This window comes from Mytilus galloprovincialis, chromosome 13 (genome assembly GCF_965363235.1).
Source record: "Mytilus galloprovincialis chromosome 13, xbMytGall1.hap1.1, whole genome shotgun sequence".
Lineage (NCBI taxonomy): Eukaryota > Metazoa > Mollusca > Bivalvia > Mytilida > Mytilidae > Mytilus > Mytilus galloprovincialis.
Window position 1 is genome coordinate 5638942 of NC_134850.1, and position 26135 is coordinate 5665076.

At 32.5% G+C, this 26135-nt stretch overlaps 2 protein-coding genes across 2 annotated transcripts in view; both read left to right on the top strand.

The window, feature by feature from the left end:
- The first annotated feature begins 1791 nt into the window (after positions 1 to 1791).
- LOC143056292 (uncharacterized) lies at positions 1792 to 13907 on the top strand. The gene is made up of 12 exons (XM_076229380.1): positions 1792 to 1998; positions 2743 to 2785; positions 3297 to 3463; positions 3911 to 4087; positions 4551 to 4844; positions 6132 to 6174; positions 6862 to 7022; positions 8772 to 8930; positions 10351 to 10563; positions 10828 to 10870; positions 11386 to 11549; positions 13499 to 13907. Exons 1-12 carry the CDS (start codon positions 1941 to 1943, stop codon positions 13705 to 13707), a joined length of 1731 nt encoding a protein of 576 aa, XP_076085495.1. The 5' UTR covers positions 1792 to 1940; the 3' UTR covers positions 13708 to 13907.
- Positions 13908 to 14454: 547 nt separating this feature from the next.
- The window catches only part of LOC143057371 (uncharacterized), a 94062-nt gene continuing 82381 nt past the window's right edge, over positions 14455 to 26135 (top strand). The window contains exons 1-10 of the mRNA XM_076230676.1: positions 14455 to 14658; positions 15264 to 15306; positions 15733 to 15896; positions 16770 to 16919; positions 18832 to 19041; positions 19707 to 19749; positions 20615 to 20778; positions 23203 to 23376; positions 25071 to 25289; positions 25756 to 25798. Coding sequence (XP_076086791.1) covers positions 14634 to 14658; positions 15264 to 15306; positions 15733 to 15896; positions 16770 to 16919; positions 18832 to 19041; positions 19707 to 19749; positions 20615 to 20778; positions 23203 to 23376; positions 25071 to 25289; positions 25756 to 25798 — 1235 coding nt within the window. The 5' untranslated portion in view covers positions 14455 to 14633. The remainder of the gene's footprint in view (positions 14659 to 15263; positions 15307 to 15732; positions 15897 to 16769; positions 16920 to 18831; positions 19042 to 19706; positions 19750 to 20614; positions 20779 to 23202; positions 23377 to 25070; positions 25290 to 25755; positions 25799 to 26135) is intronic.

The following is a 26135-nucleotide window of genomic DNA, read 5'->3' on the forward strand; positions in this document are numbered from 1 at the left end:
ATAGAACATAGGGGTCAAATGCAGTTTTTGGCTTATAACTCAAAAACCAAAGCATTTAGAGCAAATCTGACATGGGATAATATTGTTTATCAGGTCAAGATCTATCTGCCCTGAAATTTTCAGATGAATCAGACAACCTGTTGTTGGGTTACTGCCCCTGAATTGGTAATTTTAAAGAAACTTTGCTGTTTTTGGTTATTATCTTGAATATTATTATAGATAGAGATAAACTGTAAACAGCAATAATGTTCAGCAAAGTAAGATTTACAAATAAGTCAACATGACAGAAATGGTCAGTTGACCCCTTTAGGAGTTATTGCCCTTTATAGTCAATTTTTAACCATTTTTCGTAAATCTTAGTAATCTTTTACAAAAATCTTCTCCTCTGAAACTACTGGGCCAAATACTTCCAAACTTTAACTGAATGTTCCTTAGGGTATCTAGTTTGTAAATTGTATCCGAAGTTATGATCTATCAACAAACATGGTCGCCATTGCTAAAAATAGAACATAGGGGTCAAATGCAGTTTTTGGCTTATAACTCAAAAACCAAAGCATTTAGAGCAAATCTGACATAGGTATTATTGTTTATCAGGTCAAGATCTATCTGCCCTGAAATTTTCAGATGAATCAGACAACCTGTTATTGGGTTGCTGCCCCTGAATTGATAATTTTAAGGAAATTTTGCTGTTTTTGTTTATTATCTTGAATACAATTATAGATAGAAATAAACTGTAAACAGCAATAATGTTCAGCAAAGTAAGATCTTCAAGTAAGTCAATTTGACCAAAATTGTCAATTGACCCCTTAAGGAGTTATTGCCCTTTAAAGACTTTTTTCACAATTTGTTCATCATGTTGACTTACTTTAAAAAATCTTCTCCTTTGAAACTGCTGTATCAATTTCAGCCAAACTTAGGCTAAATGAGTTTCAGAGTATCTAGTATAAATTTTATATTTTATTTCCTTGTATGTCAAGAAACATAGCTCCTATGGCTAAAATAGAACATAGGAGAAAATGATTATTTTTTTTGGCTTTTGAAGAAAATAGGACGATCCAAAAAACATTTAAAGAAATTGAAAAGCCAAAATAATCATTGATGAGAGATTTAACCAAAAGAATTAAGGTGAGCGATTCAGGCTCTTGAGAGCCTCTTGTTTTTTCTGACTATAATAAATCATTGTCAGTGAAAAGCAACATCAATCTAAAATCCTTTCAACAATTGAAGAAACAAGTGTCTTTGATGGTTGTATCTAATTTATTACATCAAAATTTTTAAATAGATATAAGAAGATGTGGTATGAGTGCAAATGAGACAACTCTCCGTCCAAATCACAATTTATAAAAGTAAACCATTAAAGGTCAAAGTATGGCCTTCAATACAGAGCCTTGGCTCACACCAAACAGCAAGCTAAAAAGGGCCCCAAATGTTACTAATGTAAAACCATTCAATTGGGAAAACCAACGGTCTAATCTATATAAAATAGCATGTCTTGAATAAGGAGATAAAAGTTACTATATTTTTTTTTGTATCATCACCATGTTATATGATAATTTCCAGAAGCATGTGAATGTTGTTAGTATACACTGCTTGTCTTTCTGTCTGTGTGTCTCTTATTTCACATACTGCAGGCGCTATGATAATTAAATTCAGACTGATTTTCTTTATTAATGTATCATGTCCTGTCTGTCTTTAAAATTTGCATTATCAACTGTTTTTGTCCTGTCTTGACTCAGTTTGTCTTGCTTGCTATTTTAATGACTTTTATCTTTTCTTTTATTTCAGCCTGTCCTGAATCTGCTGAAAATTTACCTGTTCTTCCAAATTCAGTCAATTGCACAATAACAGAAGGGTGCACTGCTGTGGAATGCTGTGTGGAATCTGTCCGTCTGCAGAGATATTTCCACACTATATTGACCATTGACCCCTGCCACTATAACATGACTGTCGGAATAGACAGATACACGTTCAATGTCAACATTCAGGACAAACCTTGGGGTAAACATTTCTTCTTTATTATGGAATTTGTAACATGTGTCGCCTTACCTCATCAGCTTAATAATTTTAGCTGTGCCAGATAGGAATCGACCCTATGCAAATACATATCAATACATCTGTTAACCTATTTTGGGTTGAAAAAATCTCTTTGCAAAGTGTATAACTATGTAAATAGTGGTTTTAAGAACCCTACAAAAGAGACCAAAATTACAAGCCTTTAGTATTGAATTTGAATGTTTCAAAATCAATCAAAGTCATACATGTGTATATGTATACCTTCACTTGCAAAAGTTGATTTCTCTCTGACCCTGCTCTTTTCATATTAAACAGAAACAAAATGTTATGGCTGTTGAAAAAAAAAAACATCTTTTCTACAATGTGGTAAGCAAATTTAATGTGGGGAAAGTCATTTATTTTTTTAGGAATTAAAGAATATCAATTTATCTCTTCTTTAACAAGATTAAAGATTGCTTTGTTCAGAATCACAATGAATTGCCTTGATGAGGTCTCTTTACTACTTGAAGACTGTTAATTTTTTAGCAGACATGTGAAAAATCCAACTCGGCTTGTTGATCAAGAACCTATATTCTTTTTCTTAAACATATGATTGTTCTGAATGTTTGCCCCTGACATTAGGCAGCTACCAATCAGTATTTAAATTTAGGGAAGTCTTGTTACTTATACAATCATACTGGATTAATTTTCATTGATATATAAAACTGATTATTTGTATTTATTTTTCAGAAACTATCTGGAATGTATGGCTCAATGGAGTTGTAAGACTGGAGTAAGTGTGCACTAAAAAGTAAAATCACAAAAACACTGAACTCCAAGGAAAATTCAAAAAGGAAAGTCCCCAATCAAATGGCAAAATCAAAAGTTTAAAAATGGTTCCTTAGAAATGTTTGTTTCTGTATACAAGTTTGATAATCAAATTTGGATATTTTTTTATTGGAAAGAAGCCATACAAATATCATCAATAATCAATTCCCAGCATATGGTCTTAAATTATAACCCTGGCTTCCTCCATCAATAAAAACTGGCCGCCACCAAATTACCTAAATGCGGTGCTTGAAAGTGGCGTTAAAACACCAAAAATCAAAAAAACATAATTATCACCCTAATTTATCATTAAACCAGTCATTTGAGGCATATGACAATTGTTGCAAAAAAAACATTAAACCTCTTGACAGATTTACCAATTGAAAAGATTTAATTTAAAGAATCAATAGCATAAGTCCTACAAAAGCAATCTATTCTCAATAAAATAATTTCCCATTTTCTTGTATTATTTACAGTTTGAATGTATATGATGTGTACAACGAGAGACAGTTCTTGGTCAACATGAATGTTAGTATATGCTTTGAAGATGGAGGTCCTTGTGACCTTGAAAACATTCCTGTCCTTGAAAACTCACTACTGAACAAAGGACAATGTGACTTCAATACACAGTTTCCTGTAAAAGGTAAATATTAATATTTGGAAGTTGTTTTATATGTATAAAGATTGCAATAGAAATCTTTTTGTTATAAAAATATAGAAATATAGTACAGATTAATTAAAAGTGTATACACAAGTTAACTTACCCAAGAGAGACCTTCATACTGTAAACCCAACCACAGCAGTAAATGTTAACCAGAAAATTAAAAAAAAAATAAGATCTTAAACTATCTGTAGATGTCATTGTTAATACTGTTTCTCTATGTTCTTATAATTTTCTGTCCTTTCTTGATATTTCATATCAGTGTTGACTGTGCTAATATTAAAATCAAAGTTTTCAGCATGTCAATCTTATCAACAAGGGTTAACTCATATGTTTCACATTCCCTGTATTTATTTCAGATTTCAGCATGTCCATATTTTCCAATAACAAGGATTAGTTTATGTTTCACATACCTTGTGTCCATTTCAGATTTCAGTATATCGACGTTTGCTGATGATAAAGGATTAACCCATGTTTCACCATACCCTGATTATTTTGTGGCTCAAGTCCTTGACACTCTGATGGTTTCACCGTTTATGAGTGAGTTGTCATGTGAGCGGGATGCGTCACCATGGACTCCACCAGGACATGATGGTTGGAAAAGAGGTATGATTCTTAATAGGAATATGACTCTTACGTAGGAAATAGTGTCATATAAATAGATAATGATTACATATTTCAATTTCATCTAATAGTCAATCAATTTGTCCCTTACTTTATGTCATTTCCTGAGATGAAAAAAAAATATTCCATTTTCACAATATCTGTTGATTTAAAAGCAGGATATGTGGTATGATTTCTAATGAGACTAGTGCTAATAGAAAATTGCTAAAGTAGACAAAATAATGGCATCTGTGTATACAGTTTTATTTCATTGTTCGTGGCATCAAAAACAATAATGCATGGAATCATGTATAAGACACAGGAGAAATAGTTTACACTATTATTCAACATATTGATGTAAAGCATATTTTTTTCGTATCAGCTTTCATCTTTTGCATTTGATCATAGAATCATAAATTTTTATAAAAGTAGTTTTAACTCTAAAAATTGATGTTTGTTATTTTAGAATGTGCTGCAGTAGAAAATTACTATAATCTTTATGATACTGGTTCAATTGACCTACTTAGAGAAGGAAATTGCAATGGTACCATTTGTAATATCACAGAAACAGTGACCTCTTCGACAACTGAGACCAACTGTATTTCTATAAGTGACTGTACAGGGTTTAGATGTTGTGTTGAGGACACACGTCTAACAAGGTCGTTTGTATTTGGTATATACATTGATGCCTGTAATTTCACCTTGACCTTGGTGATTGAAGAACTGGAGTATGTAATATATCTGGCAGATTTGAGTTTTGGTAAGTAGATTGATTTAATGTATAAATAGAATGAATACATTTAATCCTTAATTTGTTTGAGAAATTTCAAACTAAATAACCACACTTAATAGAACTCAAAGTAGAACTTTTATTTGGTTGACTAGTTTCTGCATAAATGTCCAGTTAACAAAAATTTTACAAGGCATGGCACAGTAAATGTACAACATAATATATATATATAAGTTGAAATATTATAATACCATATACAGGGGTGGATCGAGCCATTTTTGAAAGAGGGTTCCCAACCCAGGATAAGGGGGAGGGGGAGGGGGTTCCAACTATATGTCCCAATTCAAATGCATTGATCATCAAAACAATGGGGGGTTTCCATAAAGAAATGGAGGTCGTTTAATTGACATTTAATATACGTTCTTGCTACAAATCACAAGTCTAGGGTTTGTTTAGGTAATTATGCGCATGCGTATAGTTTTCTTGACTTGAAGGGGTATCAGATTGAATGGTTGCTCTAGAATCCCATCTCCATTGATTAATTTAAAACTCACGAGATCCTGTCTATGTTTGTCTGCTATTGAGGGTTATTGTTGTTGCATAATTTTAAATCATATGCATCATTGAAATTAAAATAAATGTAGTCCACAATGGAAAGGTGTAACTAGAACACCCCTTCAGCCAAAATGGGGTCTTCAATAATATTGCTTCGAGTTGTCTCCCTTCGGAAAGTAACTTTCGTCAAACGATGATACGTCGAGAAAAAATTACTCGTTCTGTCGATAAAATCGTATTATAATAAAACCGATCGCAATTTAAACAGAGGAATGTGTACGGAAAGGAGTCATGCCCACTGACCCAAAGGAAATTAAATATTTAAAGAGTTAGGAATGGGGTTCCACCTAGAATTCACGTAGGAAAATAGGTGATAAGGTGCGAAGTGAAATACTTTCTCTCACTCTCAGTGACTGCGGGAATTGATAGTACAAAAAATAAAACACAATAAGTACATTGTTCATACACTTGAATCAAGGATTGGCTATCTTTAAAGTTGAATAACTATTCAGATTACGTAAATTATATTTTACGAGCATTTTACACGTGCAGTTGAATTATTTTTGAAAATAATAAATACATGTATCAACGAAAACAATGGCAATCGTATCCCTCAGAGCAATCTACTCTTTGATTTAAACATTGTATTAGCATTTGAACTTTATTCTTGCTATATAAAATTTTAGCCAATGGGAAATTAGTAAAGAAGCTATAAACAATCAATCACTGAATATGTTGAATGTGAGTTATTTTTATTCACAGGAACCCTGAACCAGTTCTACTTGAATGGAGCTTTTAGAATTGAGTAAGTATGCTGTATATAGGTTTTCTTTATTTTGAAATGTGCTTTAGAAGGTTTGACTAACATGTTTCTAAATAGAAAGTTTTTTTAGAAACTATAAATTAAAGTTAAATTCTAAAGCAATTTGTTTGTGACAGAAATTTTCATTGGACCTTGACATTAATTTTGAAGGGTTAGATTTCATGTTCTACCAGTCTGTTACTAAGGATAAGCCACCATTTTGAATTCTAAATTCACATGCTTGCTTTGTTTGAAAATATAAAATAATGAAGACTTTTGTTTACATTATTTGGTTTAAAGTTTATAAATCAATACATTTATCTTTAAATGTAGCCATTATATAAACTATATTTGAACTTTGATGGATATTTGTCTCATTGGCTATCATACCACATCTTATTATGCCTCATTTATGGGCATTATGTTTTCTGGTCTGTGCGTCTGTTCGTCTGTCCTGCTTCAGGTTATAGTTACATGTAGGTTGTTTTTGATGAAGTTGAAGTCAAAATAACTTGAACTTAGTACACATATTCTCTATGATATAATCTTTCTAATTTTAATGCCAAATTGGAGTTATGACCCTAATGTCAAGGTCACTCAACATAACAAATGATAGTGAGATTGGGGCATCTGTGTACAATGGACACATTCTTGTTTTTATATTGTTTTCTAATTAATTGTGTTTTACAGTTACATCATTGAAGATTTGTCCAGTAAAGACATGTATGCAATAACTGCAAATCTGAGTCTGTGTTTTGAAACGACCAGTTGTATTGTTGAGAGGACAGTTGCAGACGGCACAATGTTCCCTAAAGGTGTATGTGACCTAACCAAGGATTATTATATTCCAAGTAAGTTTTACACTGTTCCCTAAAAGTGTATGTGACCTAACCAGGTAAGTTTTACAATGTTCCCTAAAGGTGTATGTGATCTAACCAAGGATTATTATATTCCAGGTAAGTTTTACAATGTTCCCTAAAGGTGTATGTGATCTAACCAAGGATTATTATATTCCAGGTAAGTTTTACAATGTTCCCTAAAGGTGTATGTGATCTAACCAAGGATTATTATATTCCAGGTAAGTTTTACAATGTTCCCTAAAGGTGTGTGTGACCTAACCAAGGATTATTATATTCCAGGTAAGTTTTACACTGTTCCCTAAAGGTGTATGTGATCTAACCAAGGATTATTATATTCCAGGTAAGTTTTACAATGTTCCCTAAAGGTGTATGTGATCTAACCAAGGATTATTATATTCCAGGTAAGTTTTACACTGTTCCCTAAAGATGTATGTGATCTAACCAAGGATTATTATATTCCAGGTAAGTTTTACAATGTTCCCTAAAGGTGTATGTCATCTAACCAAGGATTATTATATTCCAGGTAAGTTTTACACTGTTTCCTAAAGGTGTATGTGACCTAATCAGGTAAGTTTTACACTGTTCCCTAAAGGTGTATGTGATCTAACCAAGGATTATTATATTCCAGGTAAGTTTTACAATGTTCCCTAAAGGTGTATGTGTGACCTAACCAAGGATTATTATATTCCAGGTAAGTTTTACAATGTTCCCTAAAGGTGTATGTGATCTAACCAAGGATTATTATATTCCAGGTAAGTTTTACAATGTTCCCTAAAGGTGTATGTGATCTAACCAAGGATTATTATATTCCAGGTAAGTTTTACACTGTTCCCTAAAGGTGTATGTGATCTAACCAAGGATTATTATATTCCAGGTAAGTTTTACACTGTTTCCTAAAGGTGTATGTGACCTAATCAGGTAAGTTTTACAATGTTCCCTAAAGGTGTATTTGATCTAACCAAGGATTATTATATTCCAGGTAATTTTTACAATGTTCCCTAAAGGTGTATGTGATCTAACCAAGGATTATTATATTCCAGGTAAGTTTTACAATGTTCCCTTAAGGTGTATTTGATCTAACCAAGGATTATTATATTCCAGGTAAGTTTTACAATGTTCCCTAAAGGTGTATGTGATCTAACCAAGGATTATTATATTCCAGGTAAGTTTTACAATGTTCCCGAAAGGTGTATGTGATCTAACCAAGGATTATTATATTCCAGGTAAGTTTTACAATGTTCCCTAAAGGTGTATGTGATCTAACCAAGGATTATTATATTCCAGGTAAGTTTTACACTGTTCCCTAAAGGTGTATGTGATCTAACCAAGGATTATTATATTCCAGGTAAGTTTTACACTGTTCCCTAAAGGTGTATGTGATCTAACCAAGGATTATTATATTCCAGGTAAGTTTTACAATGTTCCCTAAAGGTGTATGTGATCTAACCAAGGATTATTATATTCCAGGTAAGTTTTACAATGTTCCCTAAAGGTGTATGTGATCTAACCAAGGATTATTATATTCTAGGCAAGTTTTATCTTCTAGTCTGCTTTCTATACAATGAAGAATTTGTTTAAGCATAGCAAATATTTAAGGAGTTTCAAGCTTAGTTATCGTAGAACAAACTGGAAATTTACAGACAAAATGTGTCAGTAAATCTAGCCAGTACCAAACAGTGTGAGAAGCATGGGCTAGGAACTACTGAAAGCTTTACTAAAAATTTTGTTTCTCTCTTGCAGACTTTTCATTGATAGATTGGGCATCAGAGAATGAACTTCCATTGCCGTTACCTAACTATGGTATAGTACAATTATTAAAGGAGACCAATATGGCTACTTACATGAAAGATGTGCAGTGTGATAGGTCAGGATTTACAAGTACTGATGGGTGGATTAATGGTGAGTTACTTAATAAACAGTAAATTTTTTAGGAATGTTGCTACAAGACAACATTTGCACCCGCAAGGTGGATAGGGATTAATTGAAGTTGAAAGAACTTGTTTCCCATTCCACTGTAAAGAAATATGTTTAAACTAACCATCAAACAAAACATTTAAAAAAGAAACAAACTAGCTTCAAATTGCAAACCAAATACAAGTCCTGTGGTGTGTTTTTTCTACGGTGACCTATAGTTGTTAATGTCTGTGTCATTTTGGTCTTTTGTGGATAGTTGTCGCATTGGCAATCATACCACATCTTCTTTTTTATATTATAATCTAAAACTAAATACTGTGGATTCGTTGACGTTACTAATGCCTTGTTCACACGGACATTTAATTCGAATTGAATTGGATATCGAATGCGAATCGAATTTGCTAACTGCGTTCACACACTCTTCCTTTTTAATTTGAATTAGAAATATGCTTTTTTTAATAAGAATTAAAAGTTAACGTCGTTTGGACAGTAAAACGAATTTGACGCGCATTGTAATTCAAATTAGAATTGACGTTGGGACGTAAAACGTTTCGAATGCTAATTAAACTTGTAATATATTTGCTATGTAATAATACAATCCAGTTTCTATAACTAATTTATTAACAAGAACATCGTTTGATGGTCAGACTACAGAATCACAACATGTGTATAAGAACTTCAATTGATCTATTTAATTACATGTTTATTTAAGAATGTGCAGACATGTGAGAGTTGCTGATCTGTCAATTATAATTACTGTAACAGATGATACGGTAATAAAGTGAGGTGAACTTTATAACAAAACTAATTCAAATTAGTTAATGGGAATCGAATTCAAATTATGTGTGAACTCAGCATCAGTTGTAAAACTTGTGTCTGATCCTTTTGTTATTTTGAACAATAAAATATGTTTAAACTATTGATTTTTGTGGGTATCAATTTTTGTGGATTGCTGAAAACTCTCATATAATCATGGATATTTTGGTTTCGTCAATCTCTGTTTACAAAGCATAATGAAAATATGTTATTTGTTGAAGACTTGAAATCAGAATTCGCCTGTACCCACGAAACCCTAAGAAAATGGTATCTCACCAATAATAATGCAGGACTGCAAAATCTCACACATTTAGTGCAAGACTTGTAATATTCATCCTTTTTTTGGCGGCATTTTCCTTTTATCTTTTGTTTTTTCTCTTTGATCTTTTTAATGTTGGCCAGATCTCACGCATTTGCTTCATGAAAATTTGGCAGAACTGCTAATGAATCGACAATATTTAAAATCAGTAAAACATTATGAAACAAGTGTTGGAACAAAAGAGGAATCTTGATTTTTTATGTTTTGAATAAAACACTGATTTGAAAAATTCTCATCCAGAGAAATGAAAGTTTCAATTTATATATTTAGATTGTACCCTGACAACTTCAAACATACCAGTTCTGGATTCCAATACAAGCTGTCATCTGCTGTCTCAGTGTACCAGCGCCACCTGTTGTCTAACTGTAGGAACTATAAACAGAACTGTTAGTATTGACCTTGAACTTGATCCCTGTGACCAGTCAATGTCTATCAGGATTGAAAACTATGTCCACAACACCAGTTTGTATGGTTTTGGATTTGGTAAGGAACACATTATGTTTACCCCTGTACTATATATATTTGGAAAGAAAGTGAATGGTCTTTTAAATGAATCAGAATATTTTTATGCATCTTTAACCAAAAATGTTTTAACTGATAAATCAACGTCAAGTACTTACTACAATTTAAGCTTTTTGTTGGTTTTATAATTTTCCATGGTGACTATATATAAAGCATAAATATAAAAAAAAATCTGTTTCTTATTTGTTTTTCAATGTTTACATATTTTTTCATTCCTTCTTTCAGGTATTTTACAGAAGTTTTATTTGGAGAACATTTTGAGAGTAGAGTAAGTTATTTTTAGAATATAGCTAAATATAACAATTATGGATAATTATTTAGAATACCTTCCACTGTATGTCCTCTTTGAAGTGAAAATATAAAATTAATATTTGCTTCTTCCTTGCATAGCATAGGTAAATTTCATTTTCTTGTCACCTTTATATATATGTTGTCTTGTAATGTTAGCATGACCCAACTTCCATGAGAGACTTGGTTATGCATTTGTGCAAATGAATCATATTGTTATACAAAATTCACTTGGCTAATCTTATCGGGGCCTTTTATAGCTGACTATGCGGTATGGGTTTTGCTCATTGTTGAAGGCCGTACGGTGACCTATAGTTGTTAATTTCTGTTTCATTTTGGTCTTTTGTGGATAGCTGTCTCATTGGCAATCATACCACATCTTCTTTTTTATAATAGGTTATGTGGGAATATGACCTAGAACTTATGTCAGTTTCTGTTTTGAGTAAAACGCACCTTGCTATACAACTTGTATATAAAAAAAGTTTTACTTTTTAGGTATGTGGTGTATGACCTAGAAAGTGACCACCAATATCTTGTTGACATGAATGTTAGTGTCTGTTTTGAGTTTGCAGGACCCTGTGAACTGACCAGTACTATGTTTCATAAAACTTTCCTTCCCAAGATGCCTTGTCAATGGCAGACGGGCTTTATTCAAACAGGTATGAAAATAATGTAGATAATATTGTAGTAATCTTGAATAGTAATTTGTGCACATAATGAACATTTATGAAAATGTCATCACAATCTTCTCATCTGGAATCCAAGCTTATTTTTATGCCCCACCTACGATAGTAGAGGGGCATTATGTTTTCTGGTCTGTGCCTCCTCTCGTGCGTCCATTCGTCTGTCATACCGTTCATCCGTGTGTCCGTTCGCTTCAGGTTAAAGTTTTTGGTCAAGGTAGTTTTTATACACCCGTCGTCTTTTAGACGGGACGTATTATGGTATACCGTTGTCCGTCCGTCTGTCCGTCCGTCCGTCGTCCACACTTCGGACAATAACTCAAAAACGCTTTCACCAATTTCCATGAAACTTAAGTGAATGGTTTATATCTATTGACGTAAGCTCCCTTTCGTTTTTTTTTAATTTCAGATTTTAAGTTTTGGATTTATTGGGCTTTATTCATAAAAAGGGGGGATTTTCAACACTTCGGACAATAACTCAAAAAGGCTTTCACCAATGTCTATGAAACTTTGGTGAATTGTTTATATCTATTGATGTAAGCTCCCTTTCAATTTTTATAAATTTCAGATTTTAAGTTTTGGATTTATGGGGCTTTATTCATAAAAAAGGGGGATTTTCAACACTTCGGACAATAACTCAAAAAGGCTTTCACCAATGTCCATGAAACTTTGGTGAATTGTTTATATCTATTGATGTTAGCTCCCTTTCAATTTTTACAAATTTCAGATTTTAAGTTTTGGATTTATAGGGCTTTATTCATAAAAAAAGGGGGATTTTCAACACTTCGGACAATAACTCAAAAAGGCTTTCACCAATGTCCATGAAACTTTGGTGAATTGTTTATATCTATTGATGTAAGCTCCCTTTCAATTTTTATAAATTTCAGATTTTACATTTCTGTGTTATGAATTTTTATGCTTAAAAAAGGGGGGATTTTCCAATTTTGGGACAATAACTAACACTTTCACAAAATTTTATGCAACTTTAATAAATTGTTTATATCTATTGACATAAGCTCCCTTTCCATTTTTATAAATTTTAGATTTTACGTTTTCTTAAGTAATGAATTTTTATACTTAAAAAAGGGGGATTTTATGAAACTTTGGTGAATATATTAATGTAACATCCCTTTTGATTTGTATATATATTTCTAGTTGATCATATAAATTCATTTAAAGCATAAAAGACAAGTTAAAAGAGCAACGGGCGTATCATGCGCTAAAGCGCAGCCCTTTATTGATGAAGTTGAAGTCCAATCAACTTGAAACTTAGTACACATGTTCCCCATGATATGATCTTTCTAATTTTAATGCCAAATTATAGTTTTGACCCCAATTTCATGGTTCACTGAACATAGAATATGATAGTGCGAAGTTCAGGTTAAAGTTTTTGGTCAAGGTAGTTTTTGATGAAGTTAAAGTTACATCAACTTAAAACTTAGTACACATGTTCCCTATGATGTGATCTTTTTAATTTTAATTCCAAATTAAAGTTTTGACCCCAATTTCACGGTCCACTGAACATAGAAAATGATGGTGCGAGTGGGGCATCCGTGTACTATTGACACATTCTTGTTAAAAGCTTGAATAAAATTAATGCGACATCAATCATTTAATGTTGTCACTTAGAGCGTGGTAAGATATTCTATTAAGTCAACTTGAAAAATTCAATGTCAATGTTTACCTTAATATTCAACAGCAGTCAAAACTTTACAAGCATTTTCCATGTGGAAGCAGTTAACAATATGAGCAAAATGAGAAGTGTACGAACATCTATGCTACTGCCAGCCACAATATAAGGTATTCTTAGACATTTCTAATTAAAAAACTACATAGATATGTATAATGAATTTTAAGAGAATTTAGAACATTTCTACATGACCGTCCAGGATTAACACATCAAATCATTTAATTTTACCTTTCAGACTTTTCTTTGGCTGCATGGAGAATAGAGAATGATATAGGACCAACAGCTTTACTGTACCCTGTAGATATCGCCAGACTAATCAAAGAGCTAGGACTAGGAGACTACCTCATGGACTCACCTTGTTCTAGACTCAATGGGTCATATGTACCACACTCTAGTAGATGGAATGATAGCAAGTTTTTACAAGATCTTTATATTAAGACATAAAACTGAAATATATGACAAATTTTCAAACTAATAATTTATTGGTTGAAGTAGGATTGATAAGTTTATTAATTTATGTTAGCTTTGAGTCATGTAGCTTTTGTCCAATTATTTAACTTTCTTTCTTTTCTAAGCCATGCCACTTATGAAATGTTTAAAACGGTTACACATTATGTATATTACAATTGTAATGATAGACAAGGGGTTAAGGCAGCAACCATTTGATTTTCTGGGGGGGGCTATGGTTTTTTTTTCTGGACAAATTTTTTTTTTCGCCTGCGGCGAAAAACAATCTATTTTTTTCGCGACAAGTCGAAAACAATTTATTTATTTCAATTTTAGCATTACATATAGTGGCAGCTGAGGGTGAAACAAACAATTTTTTTTTCTCAGAATCAAAAACAAATTATTTTTTTCTCCAAAAACTGGAAACAAACTTTTTTTTTCCAAAAAAAACCATAGCCCCCCCCAGAAAATCAAATGGTTGCTGCCTAAGTAATTCTCAAATGCATAACTTAATAATTAGAAACACATAAGTGGGAACAAAATGAACATAAAAAAAACGCACGAGGAAGAAGAGAAACAAAAAACAAAAACACATGAAGAGGAACAGATAAACACAAAACAAAAACACATGAGGAGAAAAAAGTTGAACACAAAACAAAAAACAAACTGGCGAAATTGTTTTTTTTTAATGAAAACAAAACAAAATTTATTGAAGATTAATTTGAATATTACTTACAGGATGTGGAAAAGTTGTGAACAAACCAGTCCTACCTACCAATACCCATTGTTATATACCAGAATCTTGTACCTCCTTCAAATGTTGTCAGGACATAGAGGTTATCAGTTCTACATTCGAAACCTCAATTGAACTTGATCCATGTAATTTTCTGCTGAGGATTAGAATTGAGAAGTTGACTTTTGATATGACATTCTTTGATTTTGCCTGGGGTAAGTTGTAAATGCATACAATCTGAGGCAAGCAAGACCCAGTTAATACTGTAGATTCATTATTTTTCGTAGGATACCAATTTTCGTGGGTTTCGTTGGTACTGGTGAACCACAAATTAAAATGTTCAACGAATATCATATTTTTAATAGACCTTGTATACAGAGATTGTCAAAACCACGAAATCAAATACCCACGAATATGCAAGTTTTTAGCAATCCACGAAAATTGATACCCACGAAAATAAATGAATTTACAGTAGATTAAGTCACCAAGATCCCTGCAATTCTATCCAAATAGCGTAAACTCTAGCAAGTCTTTAGCTTTTAGTTCTGGTAGCCAATACTCCTTGAATATATTATTGTGATTGAACTAGAACTATTTTTGACCATAAATAAGAAATGAAGTTTAAAATTTGAATGATAGTCATAAGGAACAGGAGTTTTACAGGGACTGACAGAATACCTTTATTTCTCTCTGTTTTTGACACAATCTAGAACATAATAATGACAATCAACTGTATTGTCTATTAGTTATGAAAACTAACTTCTCCAATTACACACATAAAAATAATCATGCATTTTTTTATATTTGCCTTTTTTTGTAGGAGTAAACCAGTATTTTGACCTGTACGGAGTACTGTTGGTGTCGTAAGTATACTCTTTGTGTTTTGTGCTTTCAATTAACCTAACAGAAAAATATAGATGACATTGAACAAATCCTAAACTGAAAAAAACACACTTAGAATAGACAGCTCCCTCAAACTGAAAAAAAAAAACCACTTAGAATTATAAATGAACCAGTAATATGTATGATTGTTCTTATTTTGCAAAAATCTGTCATCAAGGCAAGATTAACAAGTGTGTGAGTGCTCTCGCCTAGCCTAGAAAAGTTGTGCATTGACACAACGCTACTTAAGAAAACCCTGTAAAAATCATAAGTTCATAATCTTTATGATAATGAAGAAATACTGAATATATATATGCTTTTTAGATGTATGTCTTTTTTGCTGGCGTCATTGATCTGATTTCGTGTCATGGATGGATACCCCATATAATTTGTTTTTCTATTTTTAGATTTAACATTGACAATCTATACGAAGATAGAAAATATCTTGTGAATGTTAACTTGACCTTGACCTTTGAAGCAGGTGGACCTGAGACTTCACATCATGTGATCTTCAAAAATACATTGTTCCCAAAACAGAGCTGTGATTGGAGCTCAGACTTCCATATATCAAGTAAGTAATAATCTAAGGAGAGTCGTGGTGTAGTGGTTAGGGCATGGGATGACAAACACAAATGTTCCTGGTTCTATTCCTGTCGAGACACCATTTGCTAGTATGGTCTTGACAAATGATGATAGTCTGTTGGAAAGGGACAGTAATGGCTGACCTGTGTTAAGAAAGAGCAATATCTCTTGCTTATTATAAAGACACCCAAACAGCTGGCTAATGCCGCTATAAAGCAGCACTCGCACTAGCCAAATGGAAAGGGATTAATATAAGTTGTAATAACTTGTTTCTCAATCCACTTTAACTCTTTCCTCCATAATGACGCTTTTTGACCCCACCCCCTTTACTCCATAATGACACCTTTTGACGCCTGTGTAGTGCCTCAGTTAAAACGTCTTGCCTAAGACAAATGAGAATCAGCCTTAATAAAGTTGTATCTAATATAAACAGGTTATTCATGAGAATATGTGACTGGAATTTCATTGATGAAATATTCGTTTTAACAATGCATTTTAATACTTTAAACCTGATGATTTTTTTTAATTGAAAAAATCCTATGCAAATCAAGTATGTTAAAAAATAATTTCCATGGAGTAAGGATAACAAATGCACATCTTCAATCAATAAAAAAGTGAAATAGAAAACAAATAATGGTCTCATAAAAAGAAGATGTGGTACGATTGCCAATGAGACAACTCTCCACCCTAGACCAAATGACACAGAAATAAAAAACTATAGTTCATTCTATGGCCATAATGAGCAAAGCCCATACTGCATAGTCATCTATAAAAGGCCCTGAAATGTAAAACAATTCAACCATTTTCTATTCATGAACAATTTCTGTTAAATACATAAAAAAAATTCTATATTTATTTTCAGATTTCTCCTACAATAAGTGGGCCACAGACAGGGGACATAATCCAGACGAGTCTCTACCATCAGACCTTCTGGCTAAGTTATTAGAGGAGACAAATTTACAAGGATATCTCAAGGAACCACAGTGTGAATTGTCTACTAACTGGACTAAAGGTCAGATTAATGCAAAGTTGTATTTTTTATCTAATTTTATGTATTCAGACAGAAATTCCAAACATTTTGGATCATACTAATATACAATGTCTGACTCAGGGCTTCCAAAACGGTCATATATTCCGGACATTTGATTAATGTCTGGTAAAAGTCCGGCTGGGTAAAGCATGAAACGGTCATATACATTTTAGTTCTCAAGGCTTTTTCGGTCATTTTAACATAATTCACGATCTTTTTGACCCAACCTTTTGCCTTTAACATCTACACATTTCCGTTCATAAAAGTGACATGATGATTAATTACTATCAAAACAACCCCTACTTCAATACTTTCTAATTTTAATCAAGGCTAATTAGTCATTGGACAGATGATATTTACCTGTTCAGGTGACAGGTAAACTATGTTCAGTGCCGGACATCGTATAAATTGATCGGTCTATTAACAATTATTTTCTTACATTTCAGCGGTTTGTAGCTCATTGATTTAGTCCAAAAGATTAAAATTATAAGAAATTAGTTTATCTACATGATTTGATAAAAAATTTCAAAAGGTTAAAATGAAAAATAGTCAGAACTACGTCGAATGAACTAGAACACGTTTGCGCATGTGCAAAGGTGGGAAATTTAATTATGCATCCTTTATTTCTTCAAAATGCTAAAATTATCATTGATACATGGTATCTAAATGTTCATTTCAAGCATTTTGTTGAAGAAATAACGTGGAAAGAGCTTCTTCACTCAGTCATGCTTTGCAAACATACACAGATTTTAGGTATCCGTTTATAGTCCATGTTTTACCATTGTCACGTCAACATCCGGTTTTAGAAAATGTGATTTTAAAAACGAAAATGAAGTATTTGACATGTCCTTTTGCACAAATAAAGAGTCTATGGCAGATATGAGCACGCTAATGTGCACACTTTGAATGATACACTGCCAATTTAACTGTTTACATCCAATCATCCAAAACAGAGTAAAGTTTAAAATCGTTTTTTAATCTAATGTCATTATCATTGGAATGGCCATCTGATTACCATTATTGCCTTTTGTGACTTAGTCTTAAGGGATTAAAATCGGGATCAGATATAAAATGTCCGGCTGGCTCAAATGTTTTTTGGAAGCCCTGGTCTGACTACTAACAAATTGTTATTAAAACTATACTTGAGTAAACCAACACCTTCTAATGGTACAGACTGACAGAGTAATCAGGATGGATAAGGAAGTAGGCTGTGGTTGTCTTAAAACCTTAGAGTAATGACACTATTAAAAGACAACAACATCCTGTATTACTGCAAAGGAAAGCTCTATTCTGGTCTACATGTGGTGGTATCTTCATGAAAATTCATTAATAAGAGACAAATGCTGAAGTTCCTGACACGGTACTTAAAATAAGGTTCAAATGGTAAACAAGACGATACCTCACAATTATAGGTTTGACATGAAAGTAAAAAGTAATAATGAATCGTCAGTATAAGATTAAAGTAAGGTTAAATAATTCTGTAAAATTCTGGTAATTATCCAAAATCTCTATTTGTTAACTGTACACTATGTGTGCTTCAAATGTTTTGACAGGAAGTTTGTTTTTATGCCCCACCTACGATAGTAGAGGGGCATTATGTTTTCTGGTCTGTGCTTCTGTCTGTGCATCTGTTCGTCCCACTTCAGGTTAAAATTTTTGGTCAAGGTAGTTTTTGATAAAGTTAAAGTTACATCAACTTGAAACTTAGTACACATGTTCCCTATGATATGATCTTTCTAATTTTAATTCCAAATTAAAGTTTTTACCCCAATTTCACGGTCCACTGGACATAGAAAATTATAGTGCGAGTGGGGCATCCGTGTACTATGGACACATTCTTGTTTTATTTACTGCTAATAAATGATAGTTAACAACAAAACCTGATATTTTGTAGATTGTGCCATGAATATGACCCTTCCACCATTGTCATCTGATGTCAGTTGTCATGTGACCAGTCTGTGTACCGGGATACAGTGCTGTGTAGATAATGAGCTGCTGAACAGAACACTAGATTTCAGTATTCTACTGGATCCGTGTGAAAAGAGACTCAGTATCAGTATAGAACAGACACGTTACAACACAACATTCAGTAATATTAATTGGGGTAATCACATAATAGACAATAGTTCCTATGTAGTATTTTACATGACTGTCAAAGTTCAGCATTTAAATCAATTTCCTTTAAAGTTCAACTTCTCTTATGTAGACACTTTTATCTTTAAAATGTCTTTCCTAGATATTTATTTTTTATTTTTAATAAAAATCAACTTTAATTTTTGTTGTAATCTTAATAGAATATGCATTTTAAACAGATTTGGGATGTTTGTCAGCAATATGGAGCCATTTGTTTATATTTATATTTGAACAATAAAATTGAAAATGGAAATGTGGAATGAGTCAAAGAGACAACAACCCGACCGAAGGGTAGAAAATGTGTACTTGTTCTGTGTGGGTCTTATTGGGGTCTAAGCGTGACACAGGATTGCTGATTTTTTGTAAGCGTGACACTTGAAAGTCTAATTATTGTGCTTTGAAAACGGGAAATGAAGTCTAGAGGGATACAGTAAATTCCAAAAATGAGAATAACTTACGTAAATAGTGTAAGAGGGATACAGGAATCTGACAAAACGGTAAGCGGGATCTGGGATCAGAACCCCCAAATGAGACCTCCTGCAGTGAAATGGACATCACACTAAAACTTCAAAACATATATTAATGAACTAAAATTGAAAAAGTACAATTAATTTTGTAATCGCTGTTCTTTTGTAGGTGTAAACCAGTATTTTAATTTACAAGGATTGATACGGATTGAGTAAGTATTCTATCACAGACAAAGAATTCACAAGAAAGTTTGATTAAGATCAAGACAAATGTTCCTTTCTTTATTATGTATCAATGCATCGGAAATGATCTCTATTCATACTGCAATCAAGTCATTTATACCCTTCCGGAGCTCCTGAGATCACCCCTAGTTTTTGGTGGGGTTCGTGTTGTTTATTCTGTAGTTTTCTATGTTGTGTCATGTGTACCGTTGTTTGTTTGTCTTTTTTCATTTTTAGCCATGGCGTTGTCAGTTTGTTTTTGATTTCTGAGTTTGACTGTCCCTTTGGTATCTTTCGTTCCTCTTTTAGCCATGGCGTTGTCAGTTTGTTTTTGATTTCTGAGTTTGACTGTCCCTTTGGTATCTTTCGTTCCTCTTTTAGCCATGGCGTTGTCAGTTTATTTTAGATTTATGAGTTTGACTGTCCCTTTGGTATCTTTCGTCCCTCTTTTATGAGTAAATATTTTCTGGTTTAGCCTAGAATGATACCTGGAATTTTTAAGATTGATATTTGCCATTACACTTATTTCCATTGTTCTTTTTGTATAAATAACAATGGGACAGAATAAGAAAATAAGATAAATTTAAAAACAAAATAACAATAATTTGAATGTTGTAGACAGTACTGTAAATTCAGAAATTAATGCATGCATTTATTATTGCGAATTTATCATTTTAGACTCAAATGTGATTTTAATTTTTGCGATATTGAGAAAAATCAGATTCATATAAAAATTTTCAAAATGCTAGTTTAAATTATTGTGATTATAACCCTGTCACATTTTTTGCAATAATAAAAACATCGCATTAATTTCCGAGTTTACAGTATGTAAACCTTGTCTAACTTTATTTTCAGATACAACATAGATGACTTGTATTCTGAGAGATTTTTCTTGGTAAATGCCAGAGTCCTGTTCTGTTATGAAGCCTCCCAGGCTTGTAGTGTTGCCTATACTGTACTGAACAATACCATGCTACCAAAAGTCACTTGTAGCTGGAATGATGGATTTCTTCAGTCTGGTAAGTAGATTAGAATAATTTTAATATGTACCTAATTTTTGTCGAGCCTGCAACTTTTGTTGCAGAAAGCTCTACATAGGGATAGTGATCCGGCGGCGGCGGTGTTAGCTCACTTCTTAAAAGCTTTATATTTTAGAAGGTGGAAGACCTGGATGCTTCATACTTTGTATATAGATGCTTCATGTTACGAAGTTTCCGTCAGTCACATGTCCAATGTCCTTGACCTCATTTTCATGGTTCAGTGACCACTTGAAAAAAAAGTTCAAATTTTTTGTAATGTTGAATTCTCACTTATTATAAGTAATAGGATAATTATATTTAATATGTGCGTACCTTGCAAGGTCCTCATGTCTGTCAGACAGTTTTCACTTGACCTCGACCTCATTTCATGGATCAGTGAACAAGGTTAAGTTTTGGTGGTCAAGTCCATATCTCAGATACTATAAGCAATAGGGCTAGTATATTCGGTGTATGGAAAGACTGTAAGGTGTAGATGTCCAACTGGCAGGTGTCATCTGACCTTGACCTCATTTTCATGGTTCAGTGGTTATAGTTAAATTTTTGTGTTTTGGTCTATTTTTCTCATACTATATGCAATAGGTCTACTATATTTGTTGTATGGAATGATTGTAAGGTGTACATGTCTAGCGGGCAGATGTCATGTGACCTTGACCTCATTTTCATGGTTCAGTGGTCAAAGTTAAGTTTTTGAGTTTTGGTCTTTTTATCTAATACTGTATGCCATAGGTCAACTACATTTGGTGTATGGAAATATTTTATGATCTTTATGTCAGTTGCGCAGGTTTTATTTGACTGTGACCTCATTTTCACGGTTCATTGCACAGTGTTAAGTTTTTGTGTTTTGGTCTATTTTTCTTAAACTATAAGTAATGGGTCAACTATATATGTTGTATAGAAGCATTGTTAGCTGTACATGTCTACCTGGCTTGGTTCATCTGACCTTGACCTCATTTTCAAGGTTCATTGCATGGTCTTTGTTTAGTTATCTTGGTTAATGTTAAGTTTATGTGACAGTTGTAATAAAGCTTAGCTTTATACTTAGGACTATCAGCATAATATCAATGATTAGTATAGAAGGCGAGACATTTCAGTGTGTGCACTCTTGTTGGATAATTTGTGGTAGACATTTCAATTAAAATTAACTCCACATAAATATTTAACTGTTTATTTTTAAGATTGATAGTAGGCCATGAATTTACAATTATGAAAATGTTGTATGAAAACTTACTAATCGTTGTAGAATGTGTTTGGGAAAAAAATAATTGTACATTTCTTTATTTCTGTGAAAATAATTTAAGTTCTTGGATAATCCAGAAATGTCAAAGTTTTTATTTCACTGCTATTTACAAAAATGTTCAAGTTCAAATACAACATTTTGGAAGCATGCATTTTGCCAAAAAATTTTCTTGAAAAATATGTAATTTACAACATTTAAGAAGCCCAGCGACGATATGTGTTTGGTCTTATATTGAGCAATAAAATCTATACACTGTTCATAATTGTAATTCATGGCCTACTATCAATCTTAAAAATAAACAGTTAAATATTTATGTGGAGTTAATTTTAATTTTAATACAACATTTTGGAAGCAAACTTTACAAACAACAGACATTGGCAATTTTGTAATATGTCTTATTTCACACATTTTGATTGGTCTAACTGTATGCTATTTTGTAATACCAAAGATTTCCTCCCGCCCAAACCATTGGTGTCAAAAAGCATTTTTAGCCAAAAAAGTCATATACAACATTTTAGAAGCCCAGCGACTATATACCTTCTAAACACATCCAGATTGACATGGAACAGTATACTGTGGATTTTTCGTTATTTGTTGAATAACAATTTCATGGTTTCTATGGTTACAGGTGAACCATTAATTCAAATATTCAACGAATAACATATATTTAAAAGGCTTTGTATACAGAGATTGAAAAAAACACAATATCAAATATCCATGCTTTTGCAAGTTTTAGCAATCCACGAAAATTGATACTAACTAAAATAATGAATACACATTAGATGAATCTGATAAACATACTAATGGCGTGAATAAGCTGCATTATTAATATAACATTCAGAACTTCTAGATTACACGTAACACTATAGACATACTAATGGCGTGGATAAGCTGCATGATTAATATAACATTCAGAACTTCTAGATTACATGTAACACTAGCTCTATGTTGGTGAATCTAGGGACAACAAAAGAATTGCCAAACATCCAATATTTAGTTTTAACTTTGACTGAGAGTGAGTGTCAAAAAATGTAAAGATTCACATTGTTTATGAATATCAAGAAATTTAATTAGGTGTAATTATCAAGCATTCAGGTAAATAGATTCACACATTTCTGAATTTATAGTATTTTTGGTATATATGCTCTTTTTTGTTTTTTTTTCAGGGTTTTCATTGTCAAACTGGTATACAGAGCATGACCAAACAACAGGGGACAAGTTAGATGACTGGGCCATATCAGTATTTCTGGATGACCTTGGGTTATCTCCCTTCTTAGATACTTCAGCCTGCAATGTTGATCCTAGTTTTGTTTATGTTAACAATGACAGTTGGACAAATGGTATATAATAAAATAAAATTGAGAATGGAAATGGGGAATGTGTCAAAGAGACAACAACCCGACCAAATAAAAAACAACAGCAGAGGGTCACCAACAGGTCTTCAATGTAGCGAGAAATTCCCGCACCCGGAGGCGTCCTTCAGCTGGCCCCTAAACAAATATATACTAGTCCAGTGATAATGAACGCCATACTAATTTCCAAATTGTACACAAGAAACTAAAATTAAAATGATACAAGACTAACAAAGGCCAGAGGCTCCTGACTTGGGACAGGCGCAAAAATGCGGCAGGGTTAAACATGTTTGTGAGATCTCAACCCTCTCCCTATACCTCTAACCAATGTAGAAAAGTAAATGCATAACAATACGCACATTAAAATTCAGTTCAAGAGAAGTCCGAGTCTGATGTCAGAAGATGTAACCAAAGAAAATAAACAAAATGACAATAATACATAAATAACAACAGACTACTAGCAGTTAACTGACATGCCAGCTCCAGACTTCAATTAAACTGACTAAAAGATTATGATTTCATCATATGAACATCAGACACAATCCTTCCCGTTAGGGATTTAGTATCATACCATCATAACATATATGAGAAGAACATAACCAGTGTCATGCCAACAACTGTTTTTAGAATAAATGTGTTTAGTTCCGATGCAAAGACCTTATCAGTGACTCAATATTAACGCCAAAATATGCAATCTTTAATGACTTGACAACAGTATCGTAATTATATCCCTTCTTAATAAGTCTATTCAAAGGTTTTGTAAGTTTCTGAGGTGAATACTGACACCTTTGTGCTTTATAAAGAATATTTCCATAAAAAATTGGATGTGAAATACCTGAACGTATTAGAAGTCTGCATGTTGAGCTATATTTACGAATGATGTCTTTATACCGATGATAAAATTTAGTAAATGTTTTGACTAGTTTGTGATATCGAAAACCCTGGTGTAATAATTTTTCAGTAATACATAAATTTCTCTCATTAAAATCTAAAACATTATTACATACACGAGCGAATCGTACAAGTTGAGATATATAAACACCGTAAGATGGTGACAAGGGAACGTCACCATCTAAAAACGGATAATTAACGATAGGAAATGAAAAATCATCCCTTTTATCATAAATTTTAGTATTCAGCTTTCCATTAGTGATATAGATATCAAGATCGAGAAAAGAGCAGTGGTCATTGTTAGTATTAGCTTTATTTAAAGTAAGTTCAACAGGATAAATATAATAAAATCACATTTTTATGCACAGATCGCTGTAAATTTTTAAGAAGCACATAGTGATATTTTTCTGTGAAAAATATCTTTATTAGTCTAACTTTGTAGGATCTTTATGATTCCCTCTTGTTAAATCATTTCTTTGCAGTAACTGTATTTCTGTAAAATTTCATTAAAAATTAAAAAAGTTTTCTATCTCGTGCTATTCTAGCAACTTTTAAAAAGTCTGCATTAATTTTCAAAACCTATGTACTGCAAAACTCATTTTGACTTGTTTTACAACTATGCACACAATTTTACACTTATTGGTCGACTATTTAATGTTCTACACTTATTGTTCATAAATAAGTATATTCTAAACTACGAACATGAACTCAAGACTCTGCTCATTTAACAGACATTGCAAGAACATAATTTACAAGAAAACAAAAACCATTAGAACTTTTATTTATTTTAGAATGCATAAAGAGTGTGAACCTACCAAGTATCACCACGACAACAGACCGTACCAGATGTCTAATGAGAACTTCCTGTACTGCAGTGGACTGTTGTACAGACGTAGACTTCATACCAAAGTCCTTCAAAACTTACCTACATATAGACCCTTGTAGACAGGAACTAGTTGTAGGGATAGAGAAATACATGAGGAATATATCCTTGTCTACTTACAAATGGGGTAAGTCTACAACAAGCCCACTAGAGCTGTTACATCAAAACATGCATGGTACCTAGAGCTTAATGGAATAACCACCTATAGAGGCGAATTCAAATTTCACTGTTCATTTCCCCTGTACAAAAACTGGGTCCATTGTATGTTTTTATGGAACATGCTGAAAACATGCTTGATGAGGAGCATGTACTGGGTCTTATATGAGTAGAGATATTATAATTTTGATAACTTTTAAAGTTCAAACCGCATCGATTTTTGCTTTGATATTTAATGAACTGTTCTTAGGTTAGAAGTTCTTTTATCACGGTGTTTACTGTTAAGGAAAAAGCTTTAATACAAATACAGTATGATGTTGCACTAGTGGTGATTAATTCTTGTTCTTGTATTTTAGCATTTATTTTGTATTGTGGATTGGTAAGACTACTACATTAAAAATTGGAAAATATTATTTTCTATATTTGTTTACTTCTAGGAACTATGGCACAGTTTAAATTGAATGGGTTCATAGTTATGGAGTAAGTAAAAATTTGAATTTATAGTAATAGATTGCTATACTTTAAAAATGTCTAGAGAGATTTGTTTGAATTTGCATCTATTCATTCAAACAAAAACAATTTTTATATGATCTGATGCATCTACCATATTTTAATCACTGTCATTTTTGTAATTCAATATTACTACCCATATATCCTTTTTTTAAAACAAAGATTGAAAAAATGTATATGAGGTTATGACAACAATCAGCAGAAAATCACCCAATACTTTTTTTGTGCTTTTAAGAATAAATGTGATTACAATTACCAGATAAAATTCTCTTACAACAAAAACAATACCAAGTCAAAACAGTAGCAG

Excerpts from the sequence above, each read along its gene's own strand:
- LOC143056292 (XM_076229380.1), top strand. The coding sequence starts at position 1,941 with ATGACTGTCGGAATAGACAGATACACGTTCAATGTCAACATTCAGGAC. Across the intron at positions 3,464-3,910 it reads TACACAGTTTCCTGTAAAAG|ATTTCAGTATATCGACGTTT; the intron begins GTAAATATTAAT and ends TGTCCATTTCAG. Across the intron at positions 4,088-4,550 it reads ACATGATGGTTGGAAAAGAG|AATGTGCTGCAGTAGAAAAT; the intron begins GTATGATTCTTA and ends TTGTTATTTTAG.